This window comes from Cyclospora cayetanensis, unplaced genomic scaffold (assembly GCF_002999335.1).
Source record: "Cyclospora cayetanensis isolate NF1_C8 unplaced genomic scaffold, CcayRef3 CcayRef3_contig_30, whole genome shotgun sequence".
In the NCBI taxonomy this organism is placed as follows: domain Eukaryota; phylum Apicomplexa; class Conoidasida; order Eucoccidiorida; family Eimeriidae; genus Cyclospora; species Cyclospora cayetanensis.
Window position 1 is genome coordinate 265,948 of NW_020312259.1, and position 24,272 is coordinate 290,219.

The 24,272-nt window shown below is 54.7% G+C and overlaps 4 protein-coding genes across 4 annotated transcripts; 2 read left to right on the forward strand and 2 right to left on the reverse strand.

Annotated features, from left to right (window-relative positions):
* Positions 1-1,657: 1,657 nt before the first annotated feature.
* On the reverse strand, positions 1,658-6,236 carry LOC34619647. The gene is made up of 10 exons (XM_026338800.1): positions 6,173-6,236; positions 5,783-5,871; positions 5,246-5,497; positions 4,297-4,505; positions 3,942-4,236; positions 2,784-3,769; positions 2,585-2,681; positions 2,337-2,411; positions 1,993-2,098; positions 1,658-1,824 (listed from the first exon to the last, which is right to left on the reverse strand). Exons 1-10 carry the CDS (start codon positions 6,234-6,236, stop codon positions 1,658-1,660), a joined length of 2,340 nt encoding a protein of 779 aa, XP_026194585.1.
* A 1,360-nt stretch (positions 6,237-7,596) lies between these two features.
* LOC113147643 (coiled-coil domain-containing protein 130 homolog) lies at positions 7,597-8,171 on the reverse strand. Its single transcript, XM_026338801.1, has 2 exons — positions 7,781-8,171; positions 7,597-7,745 (listed from the first exon to the last, which is right to left on the reverse strand). The coding sequence occupies exons 1-2, from the start codon at positions 8,169-8,171 to the stop codon at positions 7,597-7,599; spliced, it is 540 nt and encodes a 179-aa protein (XP_026194586.1).
* A 967-nt stretch (positions 8,172-9,138) lies between these two features.
* Positions 9,139-11,060, forward strand: LOC34619648. Its single transcript, XM_026338803.1, has 6 exons — positions 9,139-9,336; positions 9,487-9,613; positions 9,902-9,999; positions 10,348-10,469; positions 10,697-10,757; positions 10,959-11,060. The coding sequence occupies exons 1-6, from the start codon at positions 9,139-9,141 to the stop codon at positions 11,058-11,060; spliced, it is 708 nt and encodes a 235-aa protein (XP_026194588.1).
* Positions 11,061-14,818: 3,758 nt separating this feature from the next.
* LOC34619650 lies at positions 14,819-24,112 on the forward strand (the record flags this gene model as incomplete). Its single annotated transcript, XM_026338802.1, has 12 exons — positions 14,819-15,915; positions 16,143-16,401; positions 16,971-17,483; positions 17,634-18,281; positions 18,555-18,597; positions 18,640-19,115; positions 19,242-19,547; positions 20,682-21,029; positions 21,620-21,733; positions 21,812-21,901; positions 22,099-23,421; positions 23,935-24,112. Coding segments are annotated over exons 1-12 (5,395 nt in total), but the record flags the coding sequence as incomplete, so codon positions are not given.
* Positions 24,113-24,272: the final 160 nt, after the last annotated feature.

The window sequence follows — 24,272 nt, forward strand, 5'->3', positions numbered from 1 at the left end:
GAATAAAAACGGCGGCTGGAAACTGTTTTGCTTACGCATTTCAGGAGCTTCCATGCCTTGCATGACGCCTAGTTCCCCCGTTGAACCAGGTTGACTGGAAGCTGCTCCCGGGGATCCTGGTTGCGGTGTGTCGCTAGGAGTTTCAGGTGAAAGCAGAAAGTTCGTAGCGTCAGCCTTACCTGGTGGTGGTGGTGGAGGGCCTGGGAATTGAATCTCCACTGTAGCCCCAGGTCCCGCGTTTCTTCTTGCTGAGCAAAAAAATATTCATAAATCAATAGGTATGTATTCTCCTTGCATGGTACAAGTTGGCGTACACTGCTGAAATGCCTGCTTGCCCTCAGAGACCTCGCTCAAAATTCCAGAAAGTTCTTGTTGTAGTTCACCAAGCCTGCTCTGCTGATCCGCCACCATAGCCTTGAGCTGATCAATCGAAGGGTCTATTTTTGCACTGAGAGAGTCGGGAAGTGTGAAGTTCACATGCCAGATACCAACTCATGTTCTCAATACACTGGCCGTACCTACTTTGCGTCTCGGAGTGCACCAAAAGGCGACTACCACGGGCTCTAGGAAAAATGGCTACGGCAAGGATCGCCATCAATCTAATGGCCTTCCGCATCTTCCGAATCATAGCTCTCCGTTTGACCTAGTTCATATTCTTCCACACCAGATTCATGAACTGTCTCCAGACAACCGCAGACATATGCTGGCGGTTGTCCTTTTTCCTTTTACGCCCAATGCATGAAAAATTGACAGGGGTGACTTTTGAACACGCGTGGTTTTGGCTTACTTCGAGGCAGCCGTGAAAAGTGATGTAATATGTGGAACAAGGCGAAAGTTGTGGGAGCGCGGACAACAGGGAAATTCACAAGAATTCGGGACCCTTTTCCTAATATTATTGCCAATTTTTCCGAGCGTTACGAGACGCTCTGCGAACTGGCTCAGTGTACGCATTCTTCATGCTTAGTGACATAGCAGCTTGAGCAGTTATGTCATGCTGGGAGGCTGTCGATACACCTAAACTGCTTCACTTTCTATGTTTTTTTCGTCGTGGGACACACGTCTAGCTATTCGTTATTAATATGGATACAAAGTGCAAATGCCATGACAAACGCTAATGCCGAGACTTTCTTCGTTTGATGCATAATGATGTGCCACGCCAGTAAGAAGACGCTCCTGGCACATCTGATCGCCGATCAAAGAATTTTTTTGGTAAAAATGAGGCTTGTCTCTTTGTGGCTGAATTATTGTTCTCATTCGAAATTTTACGGCTCGGTTTGTTTGCCACGTAGGATAGATACAGAGGAACAAAGAGGCATATAGGCGAAACAGCCCGGTAAGACCGAGACAAGGACTCGCATAACTACTGGCTGTGCCGCAGCCCCGCGGCAATTGTACAATTAACATTGAGAAGCCACAACTCTAGTTTCTAAAGCACAGGCATAGAACTGCAATTATTTTCATCTTTTGACTCGAAAATTTCCCCGGTCAGCGGCTGCAGTGTGCTCTAGCACTAGCGAGTACCACTGTGGGCCTGGTGGGGGAATTTCATGACTCTTTTGAAAACAGGCTAATCTCCTACCACATGAGTTTGAGCTAACCTCTAAAGCGACTAGCAGCAGCAGTTATGCTGGTAAGAAGAAGGACGAGGGATTAGTAATTACAAGGATAGGGAAGGGGTTTCAAACTCCTGGCGTTTTCCTTCATTTGTCCCTGTTCCCTTTAAGCGCCGAGTCTTCCAAGTTCTGCTGCTAAATAGTTCATTTCCAATCCACATATTTGCTAGCTTAAGTGCTTGAATTCGAGGGACAGCCGCCATCTGGCAGACTTTTTAGAGTTACAATGTATTCACATCCATGGAGCCATGCCCCGTCATGCTTCGTGCTTGCTTTAAAGAAAGAGTGCTGAAGTGCACCAATAAAGTGCACGGACCATACTTACTGTGCGCTCTGTTTGTATGCAAGCACAACTAGATATTGATTATTGCTGCTTTACTTCGGCTCGCTGCCTTGGCTGCAGCTGTTCCATCTTCTGCATTTCTCTTTCCTGCAGGCAGTGCCACGTAAGAGCACTCATGGCGTGTACCTGGATTCAAGTGTACCTGCCTTCGCAGCTCAAAAGAAGCTCTTCTCTACGCTAAAGTAGAAGAACGCCAAATGCGGCCACCGAGAGTACAGCCACAGGCCCTCTGTCAATCTGATCTATTTTTCATGTGTTGAAATCTCCCTGCCTGTGCGTTTCGGCAGCAGCGCTAAGCGCTGCGCAGAGCTTAGGGGCAGAAAAACAACGAAAAGCGAGGGGCCCCATGGCAAAGGAGGCACATAGCTGCTACTCCTCACCGGTAGGGGGAGTGATCGGTTGTCGGGGGCGAGTGGCTTGCCAGTAGTCTCAGCAGACTTGCCACGAGCTGCTGTCTGACGTCATGGCCAAAAATGGGAAGGGAGGGCGAAGCCAAAGGGCACTAGGGAAATAGAGACACGGTGGAACGACACACAAAAGCCATCAGCCTGGTACATTCTAGGAACCACCTGTTTGCTTGTTTCTGGACGTCAGGATCTTAATCGCCTGAATGACAAACGAAACACACCGACAAACAGTTCAAAAACATTGAGGGTTGAGAGGCATACAGAGGCAAGCGAGCGAGCCCTCCCAAAATCGTTGACCGTGTGAGCGCACAAACGTTGCTGCTTCGCGAGAGAAAGGGGATGTCTCATCGATGCCAGAAAACGTAAGGAGCAACTGGACGGCTGCAGCGCAAGAGCACAAGAGCAAGCTGGCATGAGAACCTCATGAGCGCGGGAGTATCGGTAGCCCTAGTGGCAGGCGTTGCAGTAAATTCTCCCCGCAGCAGCTGGTCCGCGAGTAGCAAACCCTCACCATTTGCTTCAAGAGCTGCCTGCTTCACCGATTCAGAGCTTGCAGAAAAGAGTGCGAGGGCCCTTAGGAGCGGCGCAGTATTAATGCTCCATTTCATAAGCTGCCAGACATCCCTGTCTCCAGGTTGGGGTGTAGGCTCTTCATCAGGCAGCTCCCGTGGGGGTTCTCCAGGTGTTCTCTTTTGCTGTGTCGCGAGCACCGCTAAAACTCGCTGCTGTTGGTAGACTACAAGAAGGCGCACCAACGTTTGCACAAGCATGCACTGCTCTCGATCAAGCTCCCCGGGTGAATCTCCTCCTTCCTCCCGTGCCCCTGCCTCTGGTAGCCACTGCGTGCTGCTGCAGACATGGGTAGCTTCTGCAACGTTCACTAGAAGAGACTCCAGAAGGTCGAAAGAGTCGCTCACACACAGCCAACTAGGCTTCCCACTACATCCCATTGTCACTGAGCAGTTTCCACTGCCACTGTTGCTCCTGCTGGCGCTCACGGGCATGGATTCGGCCCGAGCCAGCAAAGTACCAACGTCAGAAGGGGAAAAGTTTTGAGGCAGCGAGAAACGTAGCAGATCAAAGAGGTGGTGGTGCTGCTGCTGCTGCTGATCATGCGCATGAAGTATTTCATCCTGCTGTTGTCTATGTTTTTTTCCTGCTTGCGTTGTCTCGAGCTGGTTGGTGTGCTGCTTGATTGCGCAAAGAAAGCGTATGAAACGTTCGTTTTCTGATCCTGGCAGTGGTGGAACTGCTGCCTCTCCGCTTGCTTCTGATGCTGTTTGGGTTGTTGGAGCAACAGCCGAGAAATAAAGGCGCTTTGCTTGCTGCAGGTTGTCTATCCGAAGCATTGTCGCTGCGAGCTGCTCTCGCAGGAACCTCACAAAGGGCGCGGAGGTTCCTACCGCCTAACACGAAAAGCAAACTGTAAGTGCAAAGCCAACAATCGCGCCAAGACATTTTCTGCCTCGCAGTCGTAAGCGTCTTCCTTCACACGGCACGTAAAGGCGAGCATCCCACCCCATCACTGAGGCACAGCTCGGGTGTCTCCAAACATCTTACGCCTTAAGGTTCGATCACCTGCATAATTGTGCTGAAAGAGCCTGATTTGCTGCATTCTTCTCGCACGACCGACTCCCCCAGGCCTAGCAGAAAACGCCAGAGCGCCTCCCTGCTGGCAGACGCGAATTTGTGCTGCAGCCGCTGCAGCAGGAAGCTGAAGCGGCAACGGTCGCTGGACGGAAGTTGCTGCTGCTGGGGTACCCTCTTGGCTTCGGAGGGGCTTAGCAGGGCCAGACAAAACAGCTCCAGCACGTCTGCTGTCAGCTCCCTGCAGACACCACCCACCGAAGCGCGGAGGAAGCCTGAAGCGTCGCTTCAAGCGCTTCTTGAACACTGCGGCTGCAGAACGCACGGCAGTAGCATCTGCACTTACTGCTCGACGTAGTCTAGGAGGCGGATAAACGGGAGGGCCCCCGCTCTCGTGAGAAGGGAGCAGCAAAAAATAGCAACCCATTCGCCACATTCTGCAGGGGGAACTCCCTGCAACTTCTCGTGGCGAGAGAGGTCAGCCAGCTGCGATATCCGAGAGCGCGGTGGTTGCGTTTCTTGTGTTTGTGGTGGGAGTAGGGGTGGCAGGGCTTCCTGCATCGCGATCGTGAAAAGAGCCGCCTGTAGCTGCATCAGGAGCAACGCCAGCGGGCAGGAGGCGAAAGAATCAGCAGCCAACAGGATTGTTTTCGCTTGCCATAGAGGTTTGTTCGCTCAAGCGCGAGGCAAAAAAGAGGGGTAGCTGCACGAAAGCAGGAGCAGCTTCTTCCTGGAGTAGCAGAAAATGCCAGTTTTTCCCTGTGCATTGCCACAACTGCTCCTGCTGCCGATGCTGCCGCTGCTAATGCTGCCGCTGCCCTTTAAGCTGCGATCGAGCCCAGCACAGAGAGCGCTCATCTCGCAAGCAGCGCAGCAAGCAGCGCAGCAAGCATCTCGCAAGCAGCGCAACAGCGTCAACAAGCCATACCTCGAGCAAGCTCTCTTCCGTCAGGCACACAGCGGCCTCATCGCTACACCCGAAGAGGAGATGCAGGAAGCTGAAGGACGCCTCCGCAGACTCTGGAAGCACACGACAGAGAGCTTTTTAGCCTCCAACTTCGCGCAAAAGTATGCACACTACCAGCTTCTGGCAAGCTGGGGCACAAAACAGCAGCAACGAAACAACGCGAAAAAGCAGCAGCAGCAGCGCTTGACGCACCCGAGCACAAAGCCAACTCCAACAGTCGCAGCCTTCCCACAGACTCCCAGATTTGCATGCGCAGCAGAGCCTCCTGCTGGTAAGCCTCCCGCTCCGGGGGAGCAGGGAAAGCAGCATCAAGTGAGCGTGTAGCAGCAGCAGCGTTGCTTAGCAGCTGCAGCAGAGACTTCGGCAGCAACAAAACCTCGGCACAGAGAAAAGGCAGGGCGAACCAGTGCATGGGCGTCTCCGCTGCCACTTGTGGTGTCGCTGCCAAAGTCTCCGCTGCAGGCTTGCTTGTTGCTATCGCTCCTGTTTCTGATGCTCCGGCTCTGCCTGAAGAAGCGTCGGCAAGGATGCGAGAGGCCACACTGCAGACTTCCACAACCTGCAGGCAAAACCAGCGAAACTACTCTGAAAAAGGATTCCACGCCTCACGCAAGGCGAGCACTTCCTCCCCGCCAGCGCGACAATCGCTCTGTTTCCTCCGTGTACATATTATACACACACACACACACACACACACACACACACACACACACACACACACACACTTCATTTTGTCTCCGTTGTAGAGGAGTGCTGAGCGCTGAGAAGGTACCTGAGCAGAGGCGATAAGGCGGCCAAGAAGCCTCCCTTCAAGGAGGATGCGCAAGAAGCCGGAGGAAACGCACAGATTTCGCAGCAGCCTCACGAGGGCGCACAAAACGGCAGCTGCCTCGACAACTGGAGCACTGCTGAGGCTGCCACTGCTGCTGCTTGGCGCGTCAGTGCAGTGCTCGTCTGAAGAGGGGCAGGCTCCTCGAAATCCTGCTGCGTGCTCTTGCTCGTGGAGAACGGCATCCACGGCAGCAGAAAGCCGCTGAAGCTGCGTCTCGAGCAGGAAGAGCAGCTGCTGCTGCGAGTCTCTGTCTCGGCTGCACCTCGCTCTCCACTCCGAGTCACAGCAGGATTGCTGCAGCAACCCCACGCACACGCAAGGAACCTCAAAAGCCGGCTGGTCAGCGAACCTTCAACTCCCAACCCCCACGCGCAGCTTCCAAGCTCCTGACCTTTATCAGGGCGAGCAGGAGCAGGTAGGTGCCTGACTGATGCTTCGCAGCTTCAAGAGAGGCTTTCACACTCGACTCCCCCTCCAGATCGCGCATGCGAGCCTGTAGGGGCCCCCGAAGGGCCTCCTCCTGCTGCTTTCTCAGCCCGACGACCACCGAGGGCCCAGGGGGGGCCCCCCAAGAGCCAGGGAAAGCCGCAGACATTGATTTTAAGCCTTTAAGCACTTTCGACGGCAGAATCTCGGAAGCCTGCGGAAGAGGGCAGAGAGGGGCCCCCCCCTCCTCCCCCCATGTGCGGTACCGCGTAGACGCCAGGGGGCCCTCCCAAAGGACGAGGAACCCCTACTTGAGAGCCGTCAACGCCTCGGTAGATAGTGCAACAATAATATGCATGCGCAGATCTGCCAGGAATAGGAATACTTTCGGGGAGAAGGACGGACAGCATCGTCGCAGACGGGGCCCCCAACCGAAGGGGCCCCTTCCGCCCACCCGAGGGGCCCCCTTCTCCGGAGTCTGAGTTCGCAGGTTTCCGACGAAAAGCCGCGTATTGCAGAAAGATATTCTCAGCATCCAAAACCTAGAAAACTTTGTCTGCCACTACGTTGGCGCTCCTGGTTGCTCGCGGCTACCCTTGTGACGCGCTAAACACGCCCAAGCCATCAAGAAAAAACGGCGAGCATAAGAGAGCCTCCGAGTGAGGCCCCCTTCACCCAGCACACGCAGCAAGGAAAGAGGATGGAGGTAGACTCACAACTACAGGTCTGCCTAAGTGGACTCTTAGACGCTCTACTCACTAGGCTTACATGCATACATATGCACACAACACTCAAGACGCGCTCCCTCCAAGGAAGGGGCTTCCCATGACTAACAGAACCCTAATGAGGAGCGCCAACAGGTGCAACTATCCTCCCGACCTCAGCCTCCTACTGCTCAGTTCCCCAGCGCAGACGCATTCTGAAACTAAGGTGTAAAGTGTACAAAAAATGGTTCGAAAAGCAAAGCTTCAGAGCTGCTCTGGAGCAGTTGGAAAGTGCCCCATGGGCTGCTGCGCCCTCTCAATTCTACATGCCTATGTTTCTCTCAGGATTCGAGGGCGCCTCTGGTGTTTGTGGAGAGTTGGCGAATGATTCGGCTCCTTTTTTTCGGCAAGGCTGCATTGGCGAGCCGCTGTGCGACCGCCTCCGATTTGCATACTGTGGAGAAGTCTCGACTCCGGCAAGGAAAAATGGAGGCATGTGTTTTCGCTAGCTGATTTGCGAGTTTCTCAATACGTGTTTGCCGCTTTCTAAAGCGTATGCCTTTCAGTTCGGTGCCATCAAAGTCCTCTTCTGCGACAGCGCCTTCCAAAGCAGCTGCCTCGAGGCGCTTCCGTTCCCGCAGCTGCTGCCGCATGCGTCTGTTCGCTGCATAGTCGTCTGACGGATGCTGCTGCAACAGCATTGCAGTCGCTTGTCGGCTACCTGTGATGCGCTCCCTGAGGTGTTGCTGCTGCGGAGTTTCCTCGGCAGCCCTTTGCTCCTCCAGTTGCTGCTGGGCAAGTCGGCCCCTCTGCCTCCTCAGCGTTAAGGCTTCTTCTCTGAGTTGCAAAGGATTCGCTGCTAGCCGCTGCCTTTCTTCAGGATGAAGCAGCCGCGGATTGCCGCTCTCGAGGTCAGGCAGTTCCTCAACTTTCTGCTTCAGGCCCGTGGTACACAGGTAGAGAGCCCTCTTAGGATCGGTAGTAATTACGAATAAATTGCTGCACTGCGGGCAGGGGAAGGAAAATGAATACACGGGCGTTGAGAAGTAAGAGCCAACGCGCTGCTTCTTGGCGTTGAATCGTACGCCCTTGTCAGTAATAGCGCCACATGAAAGACAAATAACTTTATAAGGCATTTCAAAGCGCACCACCAAGATTCCTAGAGCTATGTCCTTTGCACGATCCCCCAAAGGATGAGACCCTCTATATTTGTTAAGGCTCCCGTGGATTGCAGGATCATAGTCTGGTCCATAGTAATACCCGTCAGCACGGGCAGCCGCAAGAGACGACATTTTCGTGGAAGAGGGGGTATCGCAACACCGCTGCTGACAGCTCGGGTAGGGGTGATGCTGTTGCCGCTTCTGTCGCTGCGTTCGAAGCAGCGTGTGCTCGCTGCTTTGGGAGTTGCTTTAGCTGGCGCAAGTGCTGGAGTGCGTGACAGCTGCCCCCGATGCTTTAGCGTGTGTGGGCGCGCGCAAGCTTTGAGAAAGAAGGCGACACCGAAAGAGAGCTCTTAGAAGACGGAGAGAAAGCTAAGGAAAGCAAAAATGAGAAGCTGCCCCATGAGTTCAAGTGAGCTTGTTCGGTATCGGAGCTTAGCGCCTTAGACACAAAGCCAGCAAGAGAACGCCAGATGTTCGGAACACCTGGCCGAAGCAAGCAAATGCGAATGCAAAAGCTAGGAAAAGAAGTGAATGTGATGGATAGACTACGAAGGGGCCGATATATCAAAGAGCTGCCCGAGCAATGCGCGGCGCACAGCAGACAGGGGCCCCAGAGACGCCGACATGCCTGTTATGCGGGGCATCCACCGACAAACACTGAAAATAAAGCATTATGTATACGTTTGGTAATGCACTAGTCGGAGAGCGATGCATAAATAGCTTGGTTTTGAGCTGCAGAGACCTTGCGTACAGATTTGCGGCGCGGTGTATATACACTTTCGGGGCTGGCTGGCTGCATGCGATGTGGAAGGAAGGTTGCGTCACTATGAAGAACAAGACGGATTGTAGACCATCCACGTCGTTGCAAGCATACGTGCCGATATCTGCATGCCTACAGAAGGCGTGTGCATGTTGTCTCCCGACTGTCGACCACCTCCCGTCCGTTGCCTCCGAGTTTCAGGGTTGATGGTATAGGGGTTTCAGGGAGGGAATATCTGCAACACGAATGTTCCCTCTGATCATTCGACACTCTTCTGAGCTGCGCGATTCTGCGTCATCATCGGGAGCGGGAACAATGTGCAGCATTTAGCGGAAAATGGCGCCGTTTGCGAAGGGATTTGTGCGACCTCGGAGCCGCAAGATGCGGGCACTCATCTCAGTGGGCGAGTCAGTTGCTCCCCCTGATCCCCGAAGGCGGCCGCTGCCCTCTCTGTTGGATCCTCCGCCATTTGCTGCGCCTTTGAAGAAGGGCATCCCTCAGCTGGAGCTTCAGTTCGACACACTCAACACGATCGTGAGTGCAAAAATTCCTGACACTTGCTTGCGCGTGGTGCGCTGTATAGTGAGGTTCTGGCTCGCTTTGTGGCCTGCGCATGTGTGGTCTCTCCAGCTGGTTGTTGTAATGCACTTCTTGATGCTTGTGCTTGAGCTGGGTGCGTCCTAGGTAACAGGATTTCGGAAGTATCAACCGCCTCCAGAAAAGCTGCCCCCCTTGCGCCGGGAGTATACAGAAAAGAATTTCAACGAACTCTTTGCCAAGTGTAGATTTGAGCTCCATGGATCCTTTCCGTGTAGGAATCGCCGCTGAATCTGCCACGGCTGAATCTGTTGTTGCTAGTGTTGCCACTGCTGAATCTGCTGTTGCTAGTGTTGCCACTGCTGAATCTGCTGTTGCATGCGATGGCGCTTGCGATCAAATCAAAGTAGCCGTGCTGCCTTTTCGTTAGTCTGGTGCTTCCGCTTGTTGCACTCTGGTTGGGGCTGTTGGTTTCACAGTGGCCTCATTCCCCTATATGTGTATGTATATATATATATATATGTGTGTGTATAGTAAACGCTTGGTGTTTGACAATGCTCAGACAATGGGGATAAGCTTAGGGACGAAATACTGCGGATTGCAAAGGATCTGCATATCGTCGGATGGGTCAAGTGCAGGTCCAATTTCGCCAGTGGCCATGTCGGTGGAGTCATTTTTAGCACGTTTTACCGCTTGTTACTGTTGCCTCCCCCTTTCGTTTCTAGCTGCTGCTCTCTCTGTCTTTTTTCCCTTGTCTCTCTCTCTCTCTACAAATGCTTCCCGTGCTGCTGCTGGCGCTCGCTTCCCTCGTGGCTTCTTGCTGTCTCGTTGTTTTTCCTCCGTCATGTCTGTACCGCCTGTAGAGCGCTCCTCTTTAGCCCGCCTTTATCTCTGTGCCTCGGGGGTTGGCCTTTTGCACTGTCTGCGTTGGCGGCGCAGGGTGGGGGGAGGTGTGAGGCGCACTTCTTGAGCTTTAAAGTGCTTGCTTTGCCAATCTGGTGCGTGCAGCTGCAAGGCGACACGTTTGCCCTTTCCTACTTCCGACGCTGGCTGGACCGCCATGCGCCGTATGCGATTGACTCCACGAATTTCTTCGACGAAGCGATTGGCTTGCAAGCGCTGGATTACCAGTATGTCTTGTACACACCCCTGTCGAAAAATATGAACGCCTCCTGAGAGGCTGGTACAACAGCATTTGTGTGGCAACCCCCCCTCCCCCCCCCTGCAAACCCTTTGATTCCCTCCTTGTTGCAGAGCCTTCCCTCTTCCCCCTCCCCTCCCTCTCAGCAAGCTCCCTGCACTCCTTCCTCCCCTTTAATCTTCCTACGCGTCGCATGTTATGAGTGCTGCTGCCCAGGCAAATCGCGGCAGTCAATGACTACCGCAGCCCCGCTAAAAAGAAGCTGCATATGCTGATGGTAAAAGTCTAGCGCCATTCTTGCTCCCGAGGCTGCGTGCCTTTGACAGCGACCTCTCTGTAGCCAGTTGTGGTAGTGGTTGGTGCGACCCCTCCCGCCTAGTGTCGTGCCCCCCTCCCTCCGATGATGCGCTTTTTAAAACGCGGCTTGAGAGAATCTGATACTGGGGTGCGTGCATGCGTCTGTATGCAAACCGTGCAGGCTGCGGAGAAACAAAAGGCTCTCAAACTCGAGAGGGATAGCCAGCAGCGCGCAGCCGCCTATCAAAGATACATCGACGAATGCTGCGTTCGAAATTACTAGCGATGGCTGCAGCAGCGGCATCCGGGAAAGTGCGCTAGGCGTCTTGTCTGAAGCGTTCTTAGGGGGTCTCCTTTCCCCCATAGGCCTTGCTGAGTTTAGCCTTTTTTCCCCTTTCCTCGCCACAACACCCCTAGTTACTCTGCCAAGGGGGCATGCGCGCGGCAGCAAAGCGCAGCTAGCGTCACCCAGGGGGCTTGGAGAGTCGCGCACAGTCGATTGCTCTAGAGATCGCCTCGCATGAAAAGCAGAGGCCGTGCTGTGTGCTTGTGTGAAGCGCGTGGAGGGTGGTGTAGCTACTTCTGGGAAATTCGCGACACTGGGAGGGTTCAAAGGAGCCGAGCAAGTAGGGGGGTTCGCCAGTGGTGCTGCCAGGTTAGAGCAGTTTATGCAGAGATACGAGGCAGGTTTCGGTAGATGGCGCTTGCGCCTGGCCCCCCCCCCCGTTTTGGTTTCTGTCTCCTTACATCACCCTTGTCGCCTCCTCAAGGAGGAGTTGTCTAACTGCTGGCTCCTTCGAACCAGCCGCCCTCTCGAAAGGCCTAAGCCTTGAGAATTCTCAAAGAACTTGAGCCGCCCGAGCGGCTCAAGTGCTCGAATTCTCGCCTCAAGCTACCTGCTGACTGAGAGAGGCTTCTGCCACGCCCCTCAGGCAGCTCTTCTCAAACGCATCGATCGCCGCTGCTGCCGCGGCAGCAGCAGCGGCGACGCCTCCGAGCCGTTGCTGCTTGTAGATACCTGAGACAGAAGGACAAGCCGAAGGAAAGCAATTGGCTCACGTGCCCCTATTTAGCCCTCTAAAGTGGCCATACAAAGAGCTCGCCTTCCCCCCCCCCCCTGTTTTCCCAGGCTGTTGCGGATGATGCTGCTGTCGCAGCCTTTACCTGCCAGAATTAGGGTCTTTTCGGCACTCCACTGCCGCGCAAGTTTCGCTTTGACGTCTGCAAAAGGCTACCCACAGAGGCACTTGGGTGCACGGTTGGCATGTGTTGAGGAGGGCTCGTCGCGATGCCTGCCGTGTCGAGCCTTTGCGGATTTCTTAGCACGCAGCTCGTCCTCGCGACACTTCTACTAAGGCACCGAATTTAAAGGGCTGCACAGAAAGGACTCGCGAAGACGCCTCCAAGCACAGCTGCTTACCAGGTGGCAGTCTTCTTCCAGAGACGCTGAGAACACTATGCACCACCTCCCGCAGTCTCAAATCTGCTGCAGCCACACTCGAGGCAAGCGGCTCGAAGGCTTTCTTCTCCCCGCCTCCGTCCGCCACACAGGAGGCTCCTTCTCCGCCCTTCGCAGTCGGCTGCAGCTGCGAGTCTTCAGGAGGAGGAGGGGGGGCCCATAGGGCGAGAATGCCCATACAGCAGGCAGCAGAGAAGAGGCTTACCTATTAAAAAGAAGCAGCGTCAAGGCAGCAGACAAGCGGCTTTTATAGGTATACTGGTGGCAGCGTCAAGGCAGCAGACAAGCGGCTTTTATAGGTATACTGGTGGCAGCGTCAAGGCAGCAGAAACGCGGCTTTTATAGGTATACTGGTGGCAGCGTCAAGGCAGCAGAAACGCGGCTTTTATAGGTATACTGGTGGCAGCGTCAAGGCAGCAGACAAGCGGCTTTTATAGGTATACTGGTGGCAGCGTCAAGGCAGCAGAAACGCTACAGATGCTGAATACGTGGCTTAGAGTTAGGCATAAGGCTTTTAAAGCCTTACGCTTTCTTCCGTAGTGCCCGTAATCTTCCACAACGGTTGCACACTGCGCCACCCCCGGATCGCGGGCGTTTCGCCTAAAACGGCCTCCGCATCCTTTTTGCTCTTGTTGTTTTTGTCGTTGTTTTTGGCATGAAGGGCACATGCAGCGGCAAGATCTCGCACTCCCGGATCCGTTTGAAGCGCTCTATCGTTTGCATGCACCACGGCGGGGGGAACGTGAAGCCTCCTTGAGACACAGGAGCTCACGGGGGAAGACACCCACACCTGGAGAAAGCCGCAGCCCCCTGTCGCCACACACGCGCTAACACGTGAGACTTGAGCGCCACGCGTTTTTGTCTAACACTGGCCATGGCATCGCGTGCAGGACTGACTGTAGGATTCGTTTTGGCTCACAGGTTCTGGCGATCTGAAAGAAGGGTTTGCGAAGAGACTTGAGGTGGTGCGTGTCGTCTACCACAAGCAGAAGCAGCGGGAGACAGCAAGAGGCGCAAGGGCTGCCTGCGCTCGCACTGGCGCTCCCCCCCCGAGGATTGCTGTCTCTACAGCCTCCGCAGCAACACGCAAAAGGCAGGCGCTCCCTGCTATGCGCTGCATGCCCTCTCAGCATCTCCTCTACCACGTGCGGAGCTGCATGCCTCGCCGCCTTCCAGCGAGCGGCAGAAAAAGGAGCAAAAATCGCATCCCCCCCCGAGAGGCTGGGAGGCAGCTGCTCGGAGTGGTCACGGCTCTCTCCCGCTGCAATGGGAAGCTTCTCTTCTAGCGCGTCTACTTCCAGCCAACACACTTCCAGTCCCCCACTAAGCCTCGTAGAATAGCCGGCCGGAGAAGGCGACAGGCAGCATGCAGCTTCCTGAAAGCCCTCCCGCATGGCGCCTGTGCATCTACTGCCACCAGAGGAATTTCGACAAGGCGCTTTGACAGCATCCTCTAGCCTTTGCGGGGGACGAATGGAGCGACAGAAGCCGCGCGCAGGAGCGAGATCCTCGTGCAGCTTCCTCCGTCTCTCAGTTGCCGAGGTCGCTGCTGTCGCAGCCTCCTCAGGGCAGTCCTTCGGAGTCAGCTTTTCCCGGCTGTCTCTACAGAGGCAGCGAGTGCTGCGGAGAGCCTCCAAAGAAGCCGCGCTAGCCAGCTGCCGAGCTAGCGAGGATTTGCCGCTGCCTGGGGCCCCACAGAGCAGCAGCAGGGAGACAACGGACGCTCCGCAGCGTGGGCATGCAAAGAGTCTGCGCTTGCGGCTACAAGCGCGTGCCTCGAGGCTGTGTGGCTTCTGCATTTACTGCGTCTGTGGCGTGCGCTGGTGCTGCTCCCCACGTGCAACAGCGAGCAGTAGCGGCGGCAGCTGTAGAGAGGGCTGCGCAGACGCTTCTGATGGCTCCATAGGGATTTCCTGGGAGCCGGTGCGAAGGCTGGCAGTCCGCCGTTCAGAGTAGCGCAAGGGGTAGCCTTAGACGCGCGAAGCAACGCCGCTTCGGCAGGAGGGAAGGGTGTCTTGGGGGAGCCTAGGAGGCGCTTGCAGAGCAGAAGGGGGGAAGAAAGGGGCAGGGCAGAGGCTCCGCCATGGCTGTCGAGGAGCCACTATGAGATGAGCCTTTTGAATTCGTGTGCGGAAGGAGGCGTATTTTCGGTGTGTTACGCGGCTAGTTCTTGCGTGCTGGTCGTGAAGAGGGTTCTGCCCATGACCGAGGCGCGCCTTTCTCTGTGTTTAGATGGAAATTCCGTGCACAATACAATTTTCGCCGGATCAGACGCTGCTGCCCGCGTTTTGCCGCGGCGTTGCATGCAGCCCCACGCGGCCAGTCACCGGTGCATGCATGAGCGGCAGCGGCGGAGGCGCGTGCCGTTGAAAGCTGTTGTTATTGGGACCCCTCGGCTGCTTTGTAAGTGAGAAGATATCTTGAATTTGTGAGAAAGAGGACGGGGTGGCCTCTCTTGAGAGTTGTATAGCGCACTCGGCTCCCCATACTGCACGGCGTATTCCGATCACCGACGGCAGTTGCTGCGTCGGTTACGGCTAAAGCTGAGGCAAGAGTGGGAGGGATGCCCGCTGCAGCACACCATGGCGGCAGCCAACAGGGGGGGTGTTTCTGTTGATCCCCTGTCTCCCGAGGGTCCAGTGGCTGCGGAAGAAGAGCAGAGTCATGAGGAAGAAGAGCAGCGAAGTCGTGAAGAGGAAGGACGGCAGAATGGGGGTGAAGATCGCAGCGATGCGGAGGAGGAGCAGAGACGCGAGGAGGTTTTAGTGCAGAAGGATCGAGAGGACGAAGGGTTAGAGGGGAGCCGTCGGAGAGGACGGAAGCGGCAGAAGAAGGACAAGGAGAGTCGTGGTAGCAGAAAGAGGCGGCGGAATGAGCGGAAGGCGCCGAAGCACAAGAAGAAGCGCAGGTCGAGGCAGCAGCAGCAGCAGCAGCGGGGAAGCGGCGACAGCAGCGATGAGGAGAGCAATTCAGAGGAGGAGGACGACGTTGAAGACGAGGAGGAAATCCTGAGGGAGGAAATGCGTGGCTTCATCGTGTCGGAGGCGGAGAGCGACAGCGGCAGCAGCAGCAGCAGCAGCAGCAGCAGCAGCCAGGGGGGGGACGGCGATGCCTTGGCGTTAGACGAAGAGGATCTGGATCTCATAGCCGAAAACACAGGGCTTGTTGTGTCTCAGGGAAAGGCGCTCTCGAGAGGGCTCCTTCGGGAAGCCTCGACGCAGCAGACGCGTCTGGAAGAAGCCACAGACAACGAGGAGGATGCGGATGTGAGGAAGCAGCAGTTTAGGAGGCTGAAGAAAGCCGCAAGTTCAGCGGGGGCTATGGGGAGTGAGCGCAGACTGAGCAGCAGCGGAAGCGGAGACGAGGAGAGGAGGGGCTATCGAGCAGCCTCTCGCTCGACGACCAAGGGGAAAGGCGTTTGTCTTGCAGCAGAAGACAGCTTGTTCGAGCGTCGGGAGGGAGAAGAAGAGGGAGGAAGGGAAGAGGACGCCGATGAGGAGAATCTAGAAAGATCTGATGAGGAAGAAGAAGAAGAGAGCGACGAAGGAGGCGAGTGGTATGAAGAGACAGCGGGTGCCGCTGGAGGGGGGTCCATGCAACGCTTGGCGGAAGCGTGGTCGCTCGTGTATGATTGTTTTGGAGATATCGATGCAGTTATCAGCATCCTCTGCGACAACAGGTGCGTGTTTGTCTGCATGCGCGAAGGAATGCATGGCGGCATCTGTCTCTCCCTTCACCTGACTCAAGTCTCTGTCTGTCTCTCTGCCTGTCTTTGCGTTGTGCTTTCCCCGCGTGTTTCCAAGGATCCCCACGGTTATTTTCTGCAGCCACAGCGTGCGCAGGAGAGCTTTTCGCATGCATTTTTGCGTAGTAGTGCATGCGTCTTGGGGCTTTTTGTCTCCTTAGGTCTCGTGTGCGATCGGATGCGGATCTGAGAGGTTCTGAGGAAGCGCTGCTGTCGGGGGAACGACTTTCGCCTCCCTCTGGTGCTGCGGAAGTCGGTGGGGTTACTCCACGGGTTAAACGCAGCTTGTGGGATCGACTAGGGGAGCCGGATGAACTCGCAAAGGGTTTGGCGACTGCAAGAGACGAAGCAATAGCACGGATAGACTTTCCAGAAAGGCTGCAGCTCAGACTGAAGAACCGCCCTTCAAAAATATCAGAGGCAAGGCGCTGCTAGGGGGATGGTCATGATGATGATGATGTTGCTATTGCTGTGTTGCTGTTGCTGTTAGTGTTGTCGCTATTGTTGTTGCTGTTAGTGTTAGTGTTGTTGCTATTGCTGTGTTGCTGTTAGTGTTGTTGCTATTGCTGTTGCTGTTAGTGTTAGTGTTGTCGCTATTGTTGTTGCTGTTAGTGTTAGTGTTGTTGCTATTGCTGTTGCTGTTAGTGTTAGTGTTGTTGCTATTGCTGTGTTGCTGTTAGTGTTGTTGCTATTGTTGTTGCTGTTGCTCTTAGTGTTGTTGCAATTGTTGTTGCTATTGTTGTTGCTGTTAGTGTTGCTGTTGCTCTTAGTGTTGTTGCTATTGTTGTTGCTATCGTTACTGTTCTTGTTATTGTTGCTGTAATGATGGTTTGCTTTGGGATCTTGCCTGCACCTGGAGGGCGTTGTGTAGTGCCTCCTCTTCCTTCCGCTTTGAAATGCATGGAGCTGCTGCTGCTGCTGCTGCTGCAGTAAACGCACTTTTGATGCAGCTCTTCCTGCGCCTACGTCTGTGTGGACTGTTGCTACAGGCCGCCTTAGCAGCAGAGGCTCTATGGATATCTCGTCGCTTACTGGAGGAGTTTGCAGACGATTTGAAACCTCGTAGGCTTGCTGAGCGATATATGGATGCGTTTGGTATGGCTTGCCGGCTGCAAAGAGATCCTGAACAAGACGTTCAGCGGAAAGTCTTGCTGCTGCTGCAGTTGCTGCTGCAGCAAGGCTTTGAAATCGTCTTTATTCTCGAGCACAGGATACACCTTGTCGCTCCTCCTCTCTCTGTTGCCATGGTGTGGAGGGCATACGAGCTGGATCTTCGATATTGGCGGCTTCGAGCTGCAAGGATCAAGCTGCTGCAGCTTGCCGTCCGCGTGCAGCAGCAGCAGCAGCAGCAGCAGGGAGGCGCGACTCAGGAAACGCATCACCAGATCAAAGAGGTCGTGCAGAAGCTCGTGAGGGAAGCAGAGACGGAGCAGCAACTCGAAGACGTTCGGCTCTTCTTGCTGATGCAGTATCATCCACAGCTTGCTGCTGCTGCTGCAGCGGCTGCTAGAGGAGGCAGCAAACAGCGCAGCTTCACAGAAGACGAAGCAGACCAGGAGGAGGCACAGCAGGCAGAAGAGGACGAGAAACTGCTGCAGAGCGACACAGCAGACACGATCTTGAAGCACGAAATGAACAAGCAGGAGCTGCAGGAAGAGGATCGGCTGCTTGAGGACGTGAACTGCAGTCTGCAGCAGAGACTCCATGACAGCGGCAATCACAGAGATCTCGGAGATGAAGGCGACCGAGGTTTGTTGTCAGCTGCTGGAGGAGAAGGCGAGGTGGTATCTGCCGTACCGTCTATTCCACCCCTTCCAGAGGAAACAGCAACCGTTGCTGCCCTCGGTGAAGAGCAGCAGCAAGAAGGAAGAACGCAGGAGGATCGGCTGTCGCTGGAGCAGAAGCATATGCTTGTCGACCTGCAGCATCTCTACTTACAGCATGGCAATGCAGAGCAGCAGCAAGTGCAGCAAGATCTTGAGGGGGATGCTGCTTTGCTGCAGCGCAGGCAGCAGCAGCCGCTGGATGTTGAAGAGCCACACGGCGAGGCACAGTTGTTCTGCGAGGAGGAGATGATGCAGCGAATGCCGCCAGAAGGAGATTGTTGTGACTCTACAGCCGCTGCAGCACGTGCAGCAGATGCAGATGCAGCAGCAGCAGATGCAGATGCAGCAGATGCAGATGCAGATGCAGCAGCAACAGATGCAGATGCAGCAGCAGCAGATGCAGATGCAGCAGATGCAGATGCAGATGCAGCAGCAGCAGATGCAGATGCAGCAGCAGCAGATGCAGATGCAGCAGCAGCACAGCAGCACGAAGCAGCAGAGTCAGGGGAAACAGAAGTCGCCGTGCCCGCTGAGACGGCGGATGCTGGAACCGCCATTCCAACAGCATCGGCAGTAGACTCTTTTCCACAAACAAAAGCAACTGGCTCTCTTGGCAGTCGTCCCCACGCAGCTAAGTGGGATATACAGCCAGTGTCAGTACAGCAGCCGCAACAGCAGGACGGGCAGCAGCAGCACGCGCAAGCTGCGAATGGAAACGCCTGCACGACAGACAGCAGCAGTGACAGCAGCAGTAGCAGCAGCAGTAGCAGCAGCAGTACTAGCGAAAGCAGCATAAGCTTCTCCAGTAGAGATGCAGCGAATGCTCCAAGAGCTTCTTCGCGTTGGGGGCAGAGGACCCCTCGGCCGTTGGTGGCAGTAGATGCATCAGAAGAAGCAGCGATCGCAGCAGAGGCACTGCCAGCTACAGCCGTAGGAGGTTCAGAAGCAGCGTTCGGCAATCCTATTACAGACGCCCAGGCGGCAGAAGCGCGTGCAGCAGCTGCACAAGCTGCGGAGGATTTTTTTGGCGCAGATTTCTCGCAGGAAGAGTCCGCAGGAGCGACGCAGTCTCCTGAAGGAGCTGCTGCAGGAGCTGCAGCAAAGGCTGCGGCAGCGCGCGCAGCAGCTGTTCAAGCTGCAGGAGCAGCTGCAGGTAACTCAGACGCAGCAGCAGCCGCAGCCGCAGCAGCAGCAGCAGCAGCGAAGGCTGCAGCAGCCCGCGCAGCAGCTGCACAGGCTGCAGAGGATTTCTTTGGCGGAGACTTTTCGGAAGTTTCGCCTCTTCAAGCAGCGAAGTCAGCAGCAGCTGTACCTGCAGCTTCGGCAGCAGCAGCAGTAGGGCACCCCTTTGCACCAGCGAGCTCAGAGGCGTCGGCAGCAGCGAAGGCTGCAGCGGCAGAGGATTTCTTTGGCGAGAATGCCTCTCAGACGCAGTTCGCAGCTCGAGGAGGCCAGTCGGAGCTCGTCGAATCCAGCGGCAGTCGATCGCTTCGCTCAGTGGGTGGGAACGCTCCCCTGAGCAGTGGGAGCCGCATGCATGCGGCGGGAGCGGGGAGTGGATTCGGCAGCTGCGATGGCGCGAGTCTCACGGAGGAGGACTGCGCCGCAGCAAAAGCGGAGCAGCTGGAGTTCAAGCGTCTCCTAGATGAAGCTGCAGAGGAAGAGTGGACTGAAGCGGAGGCAGCAGCAGCAGGAAGGCCCTTATCTCTCAGTGAAACTCCCCTCATCGATGCAATTGAGGTTCGTTTGATACTGCTGTTATCAAACTGCCGATATTCCTTACTCTGGAACGGTCGCACCTGCCATCTGCGAGAAACCGTTGCGATAGATGCCTTTGAAAAAGCGCACTTTCAAAGCTTTATCGCTCTCAGATGCGCGAGCCTCTCCCTGTGTCTGGCTGTTGTTGCTTCTTCATCTCATGCTTCGATGCCTTCGTGTGGTCTCTTTTGTGTGTGTTTGGAGTGTCTATGTCGATCCGCGGGTGCCTCTCTAGGCGTGCGTTCGCATGCTGGATCTCTCTGCCTGCATGGTCGGCGCGTAGCGTCTGTACCCCCACGTGCAAAGCACGAGGCTGCCTCCGTGGTTCCTTCCTCTGCCGCTTTCTTCGCTATACTATGCTTTTCTCTCCGCTTCTTGTGTCGTGTGTGCGTGTGTATTTCTGCTGTGTGTTTGCATTTGTGTTGTATGCGTATTTGATTGTATGTGTTTGTTTGTGTGTGATTGTATGTGTGTATTTGTGTTGTATGTGTATTTGATTGTAGGCGTGTATTTGTGTGTATTCGTGTTGTGTGTTTGTGTGTGTCTGATTGTGTGTGTTTGATTGTGTGTATTTGTGTGTATTCGTGTTGTGTGTTTGTGTGTGTGATTGTATGTGTTTGATTGTGTGTATTTGTGTTGTATGTGTATTTGATTGTAGGTGTGTTTGATTGTGTGTATTCGTGTTGTGTGTTTGTGTGTGTGATTGTATGTGTGTATTTGTGTTGCATGTGTCTGCTCGTATGTGTGTATTTGTGTTGCATGTGTCTGCTCGTGTGTGTGTATTTGTGTTACATGTGTCTGCTCGTATGTGTGTATTTGTGTTGCATGTGTCTGCTCGTGTGTGTGTATTTGTGTTGCATGTGTCTGCTCGTATGTGTGTATTTGTGTTGCATGTGTCTGCTCGTATGTGTGTATTTGTGTTGCATGTGTCTGCTCGTGTGTGTGTATTTGTGTTGCATGTGTCTGCTCGTATGTGTGTATTTGTGTTGCATGTGTATTTGATTGTAGGTGTGTTATGTACGTGTGTGTGTGTGTTTGTGCAATCGCGCGCTCGTTTTTTTATCGGCAGCGTGTGGAGTTTACAGTTGTGGCTTTGGACGTGTGTATCTCCTGCAGATGGCGCATCGTCACGGTCTCGCCTCAGTATGGAGTGGCTATTTGCTGGATGGTGATGCGCTGCTCGTGAATTTGAATTTTTTGCGGTTTGAAGAGAGGCACCCGCTTCAGCCGGGGCGTTTGCTGTCTTTGCCGCGGATCCCCCGATTTCCCCCCCCCCAGATCGAGTTAGCGTCAGAGACAGACGTTGCAGCAGCAGCGGCAGCAGCAGCAGCGGCTGGAGCAGGAGGAGGTGCCAGTGAAGCTGAATTGCAACTTGAACTTTCAGCAGCCGCATGGGTTGCGCAGTGGTGTCGTCCTCCCTTCTCCTCAGGAGCTCAAGTGCTCTCTCTCCTTGTGCAGTATCATGCAAAGTGCCTTGCTGCGCATTGCGAGCTGCGGCGTCTCCTAAGAAACAAACTCGAACGGATGCTTACTCTCTCTGTCATCACCAGTCCCAAGGGCGAAAGAGAAGCAGATCCTGCAAAAGCCTGCTGGATCGCACGCAGGCTATGGCGGCTCCCCGTGAAATGCTTTCTAGAGGAGGTATATGATCTATCTCCATAGATATATATGTATATAGATTTATATATATATGTATGTATAGATATATATATATGTGTGTGTATACATATATTTGTATATGTATTCATGTACATCTTGAAATACGTATTCATACATTCGTATCCATATGTGTATATATGGATGTGTGTATGTTGGGACGTGTCGTGTTGTGTGTTGTTTTTTACGCCTATCCAAGGCACACCTCTCTTTTCTTTCGAAGAGGTTTCATTTCAGTCGCACTTACTGCTGTTTTGTGGGGAACGCGCGATCCACACAGACGGATGTTTTGTGGATATTTTTGACGGTGCTCTGTGCTGCATGCAAGCGCATGGGCCGTTCAAGTGCCATCTGCTGCATGCAAAACACGTGTGCTGCTGCTGATGATGCGGCTGCAGATTTTGCCAGAGTTTGTGGAAAAGCCGCCGTGTCTACCGTGGAATGACAGGGCTCACCGCGAAGAAGAGCAAAGAGAGAAAGAAATAGCGAGGCGTCGCCAGCTGCAGTCTCTCGCGACACAGGAGGAGAAGAAGGAGTTTCTTGCTCTTTGCAAGAAGGCCGACAGAGAAGAGAAAACTCGACGGGAGCAGGTTGCAGCGGATCCCCTTCAACGCGCCAAGAGGCTCAAGCAGATACTATGCAACCGAAGAGACAACTCCATCAGTCCTCTTTTCGTTCAGGTTTGTGTGTGTGCGCATGTGTAGCACCCAAGTGGGATTTTCGCACACTGCAGACCAGACTCTTAGCGCTCCTAGCCTCCCACACCGCTAGGCTTTGCCTTTCCTTGCTTTAAAACTGCTCTGTTAGAGTCGTCTATTGGCGGATGCATCTGCTGCTGCTGTCGGGCTAGATGTTGCGCCTGCCGTGTTCAATGCAGATCCAGCAACTGGAGAGACAGGGCGAGGTAGCGGTGATACTGCATCCTCTTTCGGGGGAGACGCCTCCGTGGAAGCGGGAAGAGTTTGCGGGGAGGCATGCGGAAGCCTTGAAGGAGCAGAAGCTCTTGCGATTAAGTGGCAAGACAGCTGGCATGTCAGTGGCGACACTGGGTAGCAGCGGCGTGGCGAGCTACATGCACGATCTGCAGCAGCAGCAGCAGTATTTGGAGAGCGAGCAGCAAAAGTTTGCAGAGGCGGAACGCGAGGATCAGCAGCTCATAGAGTCGCTTCTTTCTCACCTGCTAAATGCCTACAGCCCTTACGCAGGCGCCTTTCACCGTGGCGTGGGAGGGGGGGGCGGTGCAGAAGCTGCTGCTGCTGCTCCGTGGGTGTACATCCAGCGGCTAATCCTCAAGAGGCTGCTCCTGAACGAGTTGCTTCCCGCAGTCAAGCGAGACACTCGCGACAAGTTGCTGCGAGCGTCTCAGGAGGCAGTTCTTAAGGCCTGTCAGGAGATGCTGCACTGGAAGCTGTGCATGCAGCCTCTACGTCCGACGCAGGAGCAGCAGCAGCGGCGCCAGCAGGAGCTTGTTCAGGATGACACCACCGACAGCAGCAGCAGCAGCGACAGCAGCAGCAGCAGCAGCGACTCAGACTCCCCCAGTATGCCCGTTGCTGCAGCGGCACCCCCCGAAAAAAGGAGGCGGAGACAGCAGCGGAGACAGCGGCAGCAGCAGCGACAGCAGCGCTTGACTCACGATCCGGCTGCAATAGACTGTCTCTCTTTCGTGATTCAGCACAGACCGATTGAGGGAGGGCGTGGTGAGACTCTCGCAAGGACGCATGCGGTCCTAGTCAACGCTTGGGGGGAGATCGAAACGCATGAGTGCTTCGATGTGCTGCTGAATACTCGGCTTCCAGACGAGCAGCAGCAACAGCAACAGCTGCAACAGCTGCAGCAGCAGCGCCAGACAGGAGTCCTCTCCCAGCACGCCGCTGCCGCTGCACTCGATCCTGCAGCAGCCTCACAGCAGCAGCAGCAGCAGGGGATCTCGCGGGAGGAGCAGCTTGCGCAGCGAGATTTGCAACGCTTAGTTCGCCTCTTTACCGACAGATTCGTGGATGTGGCAGCGGTGGGAGTGCGCGATCGTTATGGACTGCTCTTGCAGCAGATCCTGAAGCAGCATGTTCTGCCTAAACTGGAAGAACGTCATCGTCCCTTCGCGCTCGTTCTCGCCCCTCTGGAAATCCCCGCAGTTTGGGCTGGTAGTGATCGTGTGCCAGAGACTCTCAGACGTAGCATGGCGAGGGAAGCACTCATGGTGAGGGACGCTCTTTTAGTCTTGCGGATGTTTCTTTGTTTCGCGTTTAACTGGGTACTCGACAGTGCATTTCCTAATCTGCTCTAACAGGTGTTTCTAACTCCCTTTTTGGATGCGCTTTTTGGCCCCTTTTCTTGCGGCTTTTTTGTTCGTGCGGTCTGTGCGTTTGTGTGTTTGTGTGTGTTTGTGTGTCGTGTGTTTTGTGTGTGTGTGCGTGTATGTTTCGTGTGCTTGTGTGTGTATGTTTCGTGTGTTTGTGTGTGTATGTTTCGTGTGTGTATGTTTTGTGTGTTTGTGTGTGTATGTTTCGTGTTTGTATGTCTCGTGTGTGTATGTTTCGTGTGTGTATGTTTCGTGTGTTTGTGTTTATGTTTCGTGTGTTTGTGTGTGTATGTTTCGTGTGTTTGTGTGTCTTGCGGCATTCTGAACAACCTCTCCTGGAGCTTCTGTGGTATAGCGGCGAATCACCGTCATTGTAAGTGGCAAACATGGGGTGACTCTGTGCGCGCACAGGCCCTTTCTCTTGGCCGCTACATCCAAGACCCCTTGGCAGAAGCCGCAACGCTTTGGGGTGAAGGCACCGACAACTTGCTTCTCCAGCTCAAGCTGCACCCCCTCCAAGCGGCGGTAAGTCTATTAGTGCTCACGCCAGCTGGAAAATGTACCCCGGCTCTGGCAACTGTCTGTGCAAGCAGCTGCTGCAACTGCTTGCTGCAGTTGCTTCCTGCAACTGCTTGCTGCAGTTGCTTCCTGCAACTGCTTGCTGCAGTTGCTTCCTGCAACTGCTTGCTGCAGTTGCTTCCTGCAACTGCTTGCTGCAGTTGCTTCCTGCAACTGCTTGCTGCAGTTGC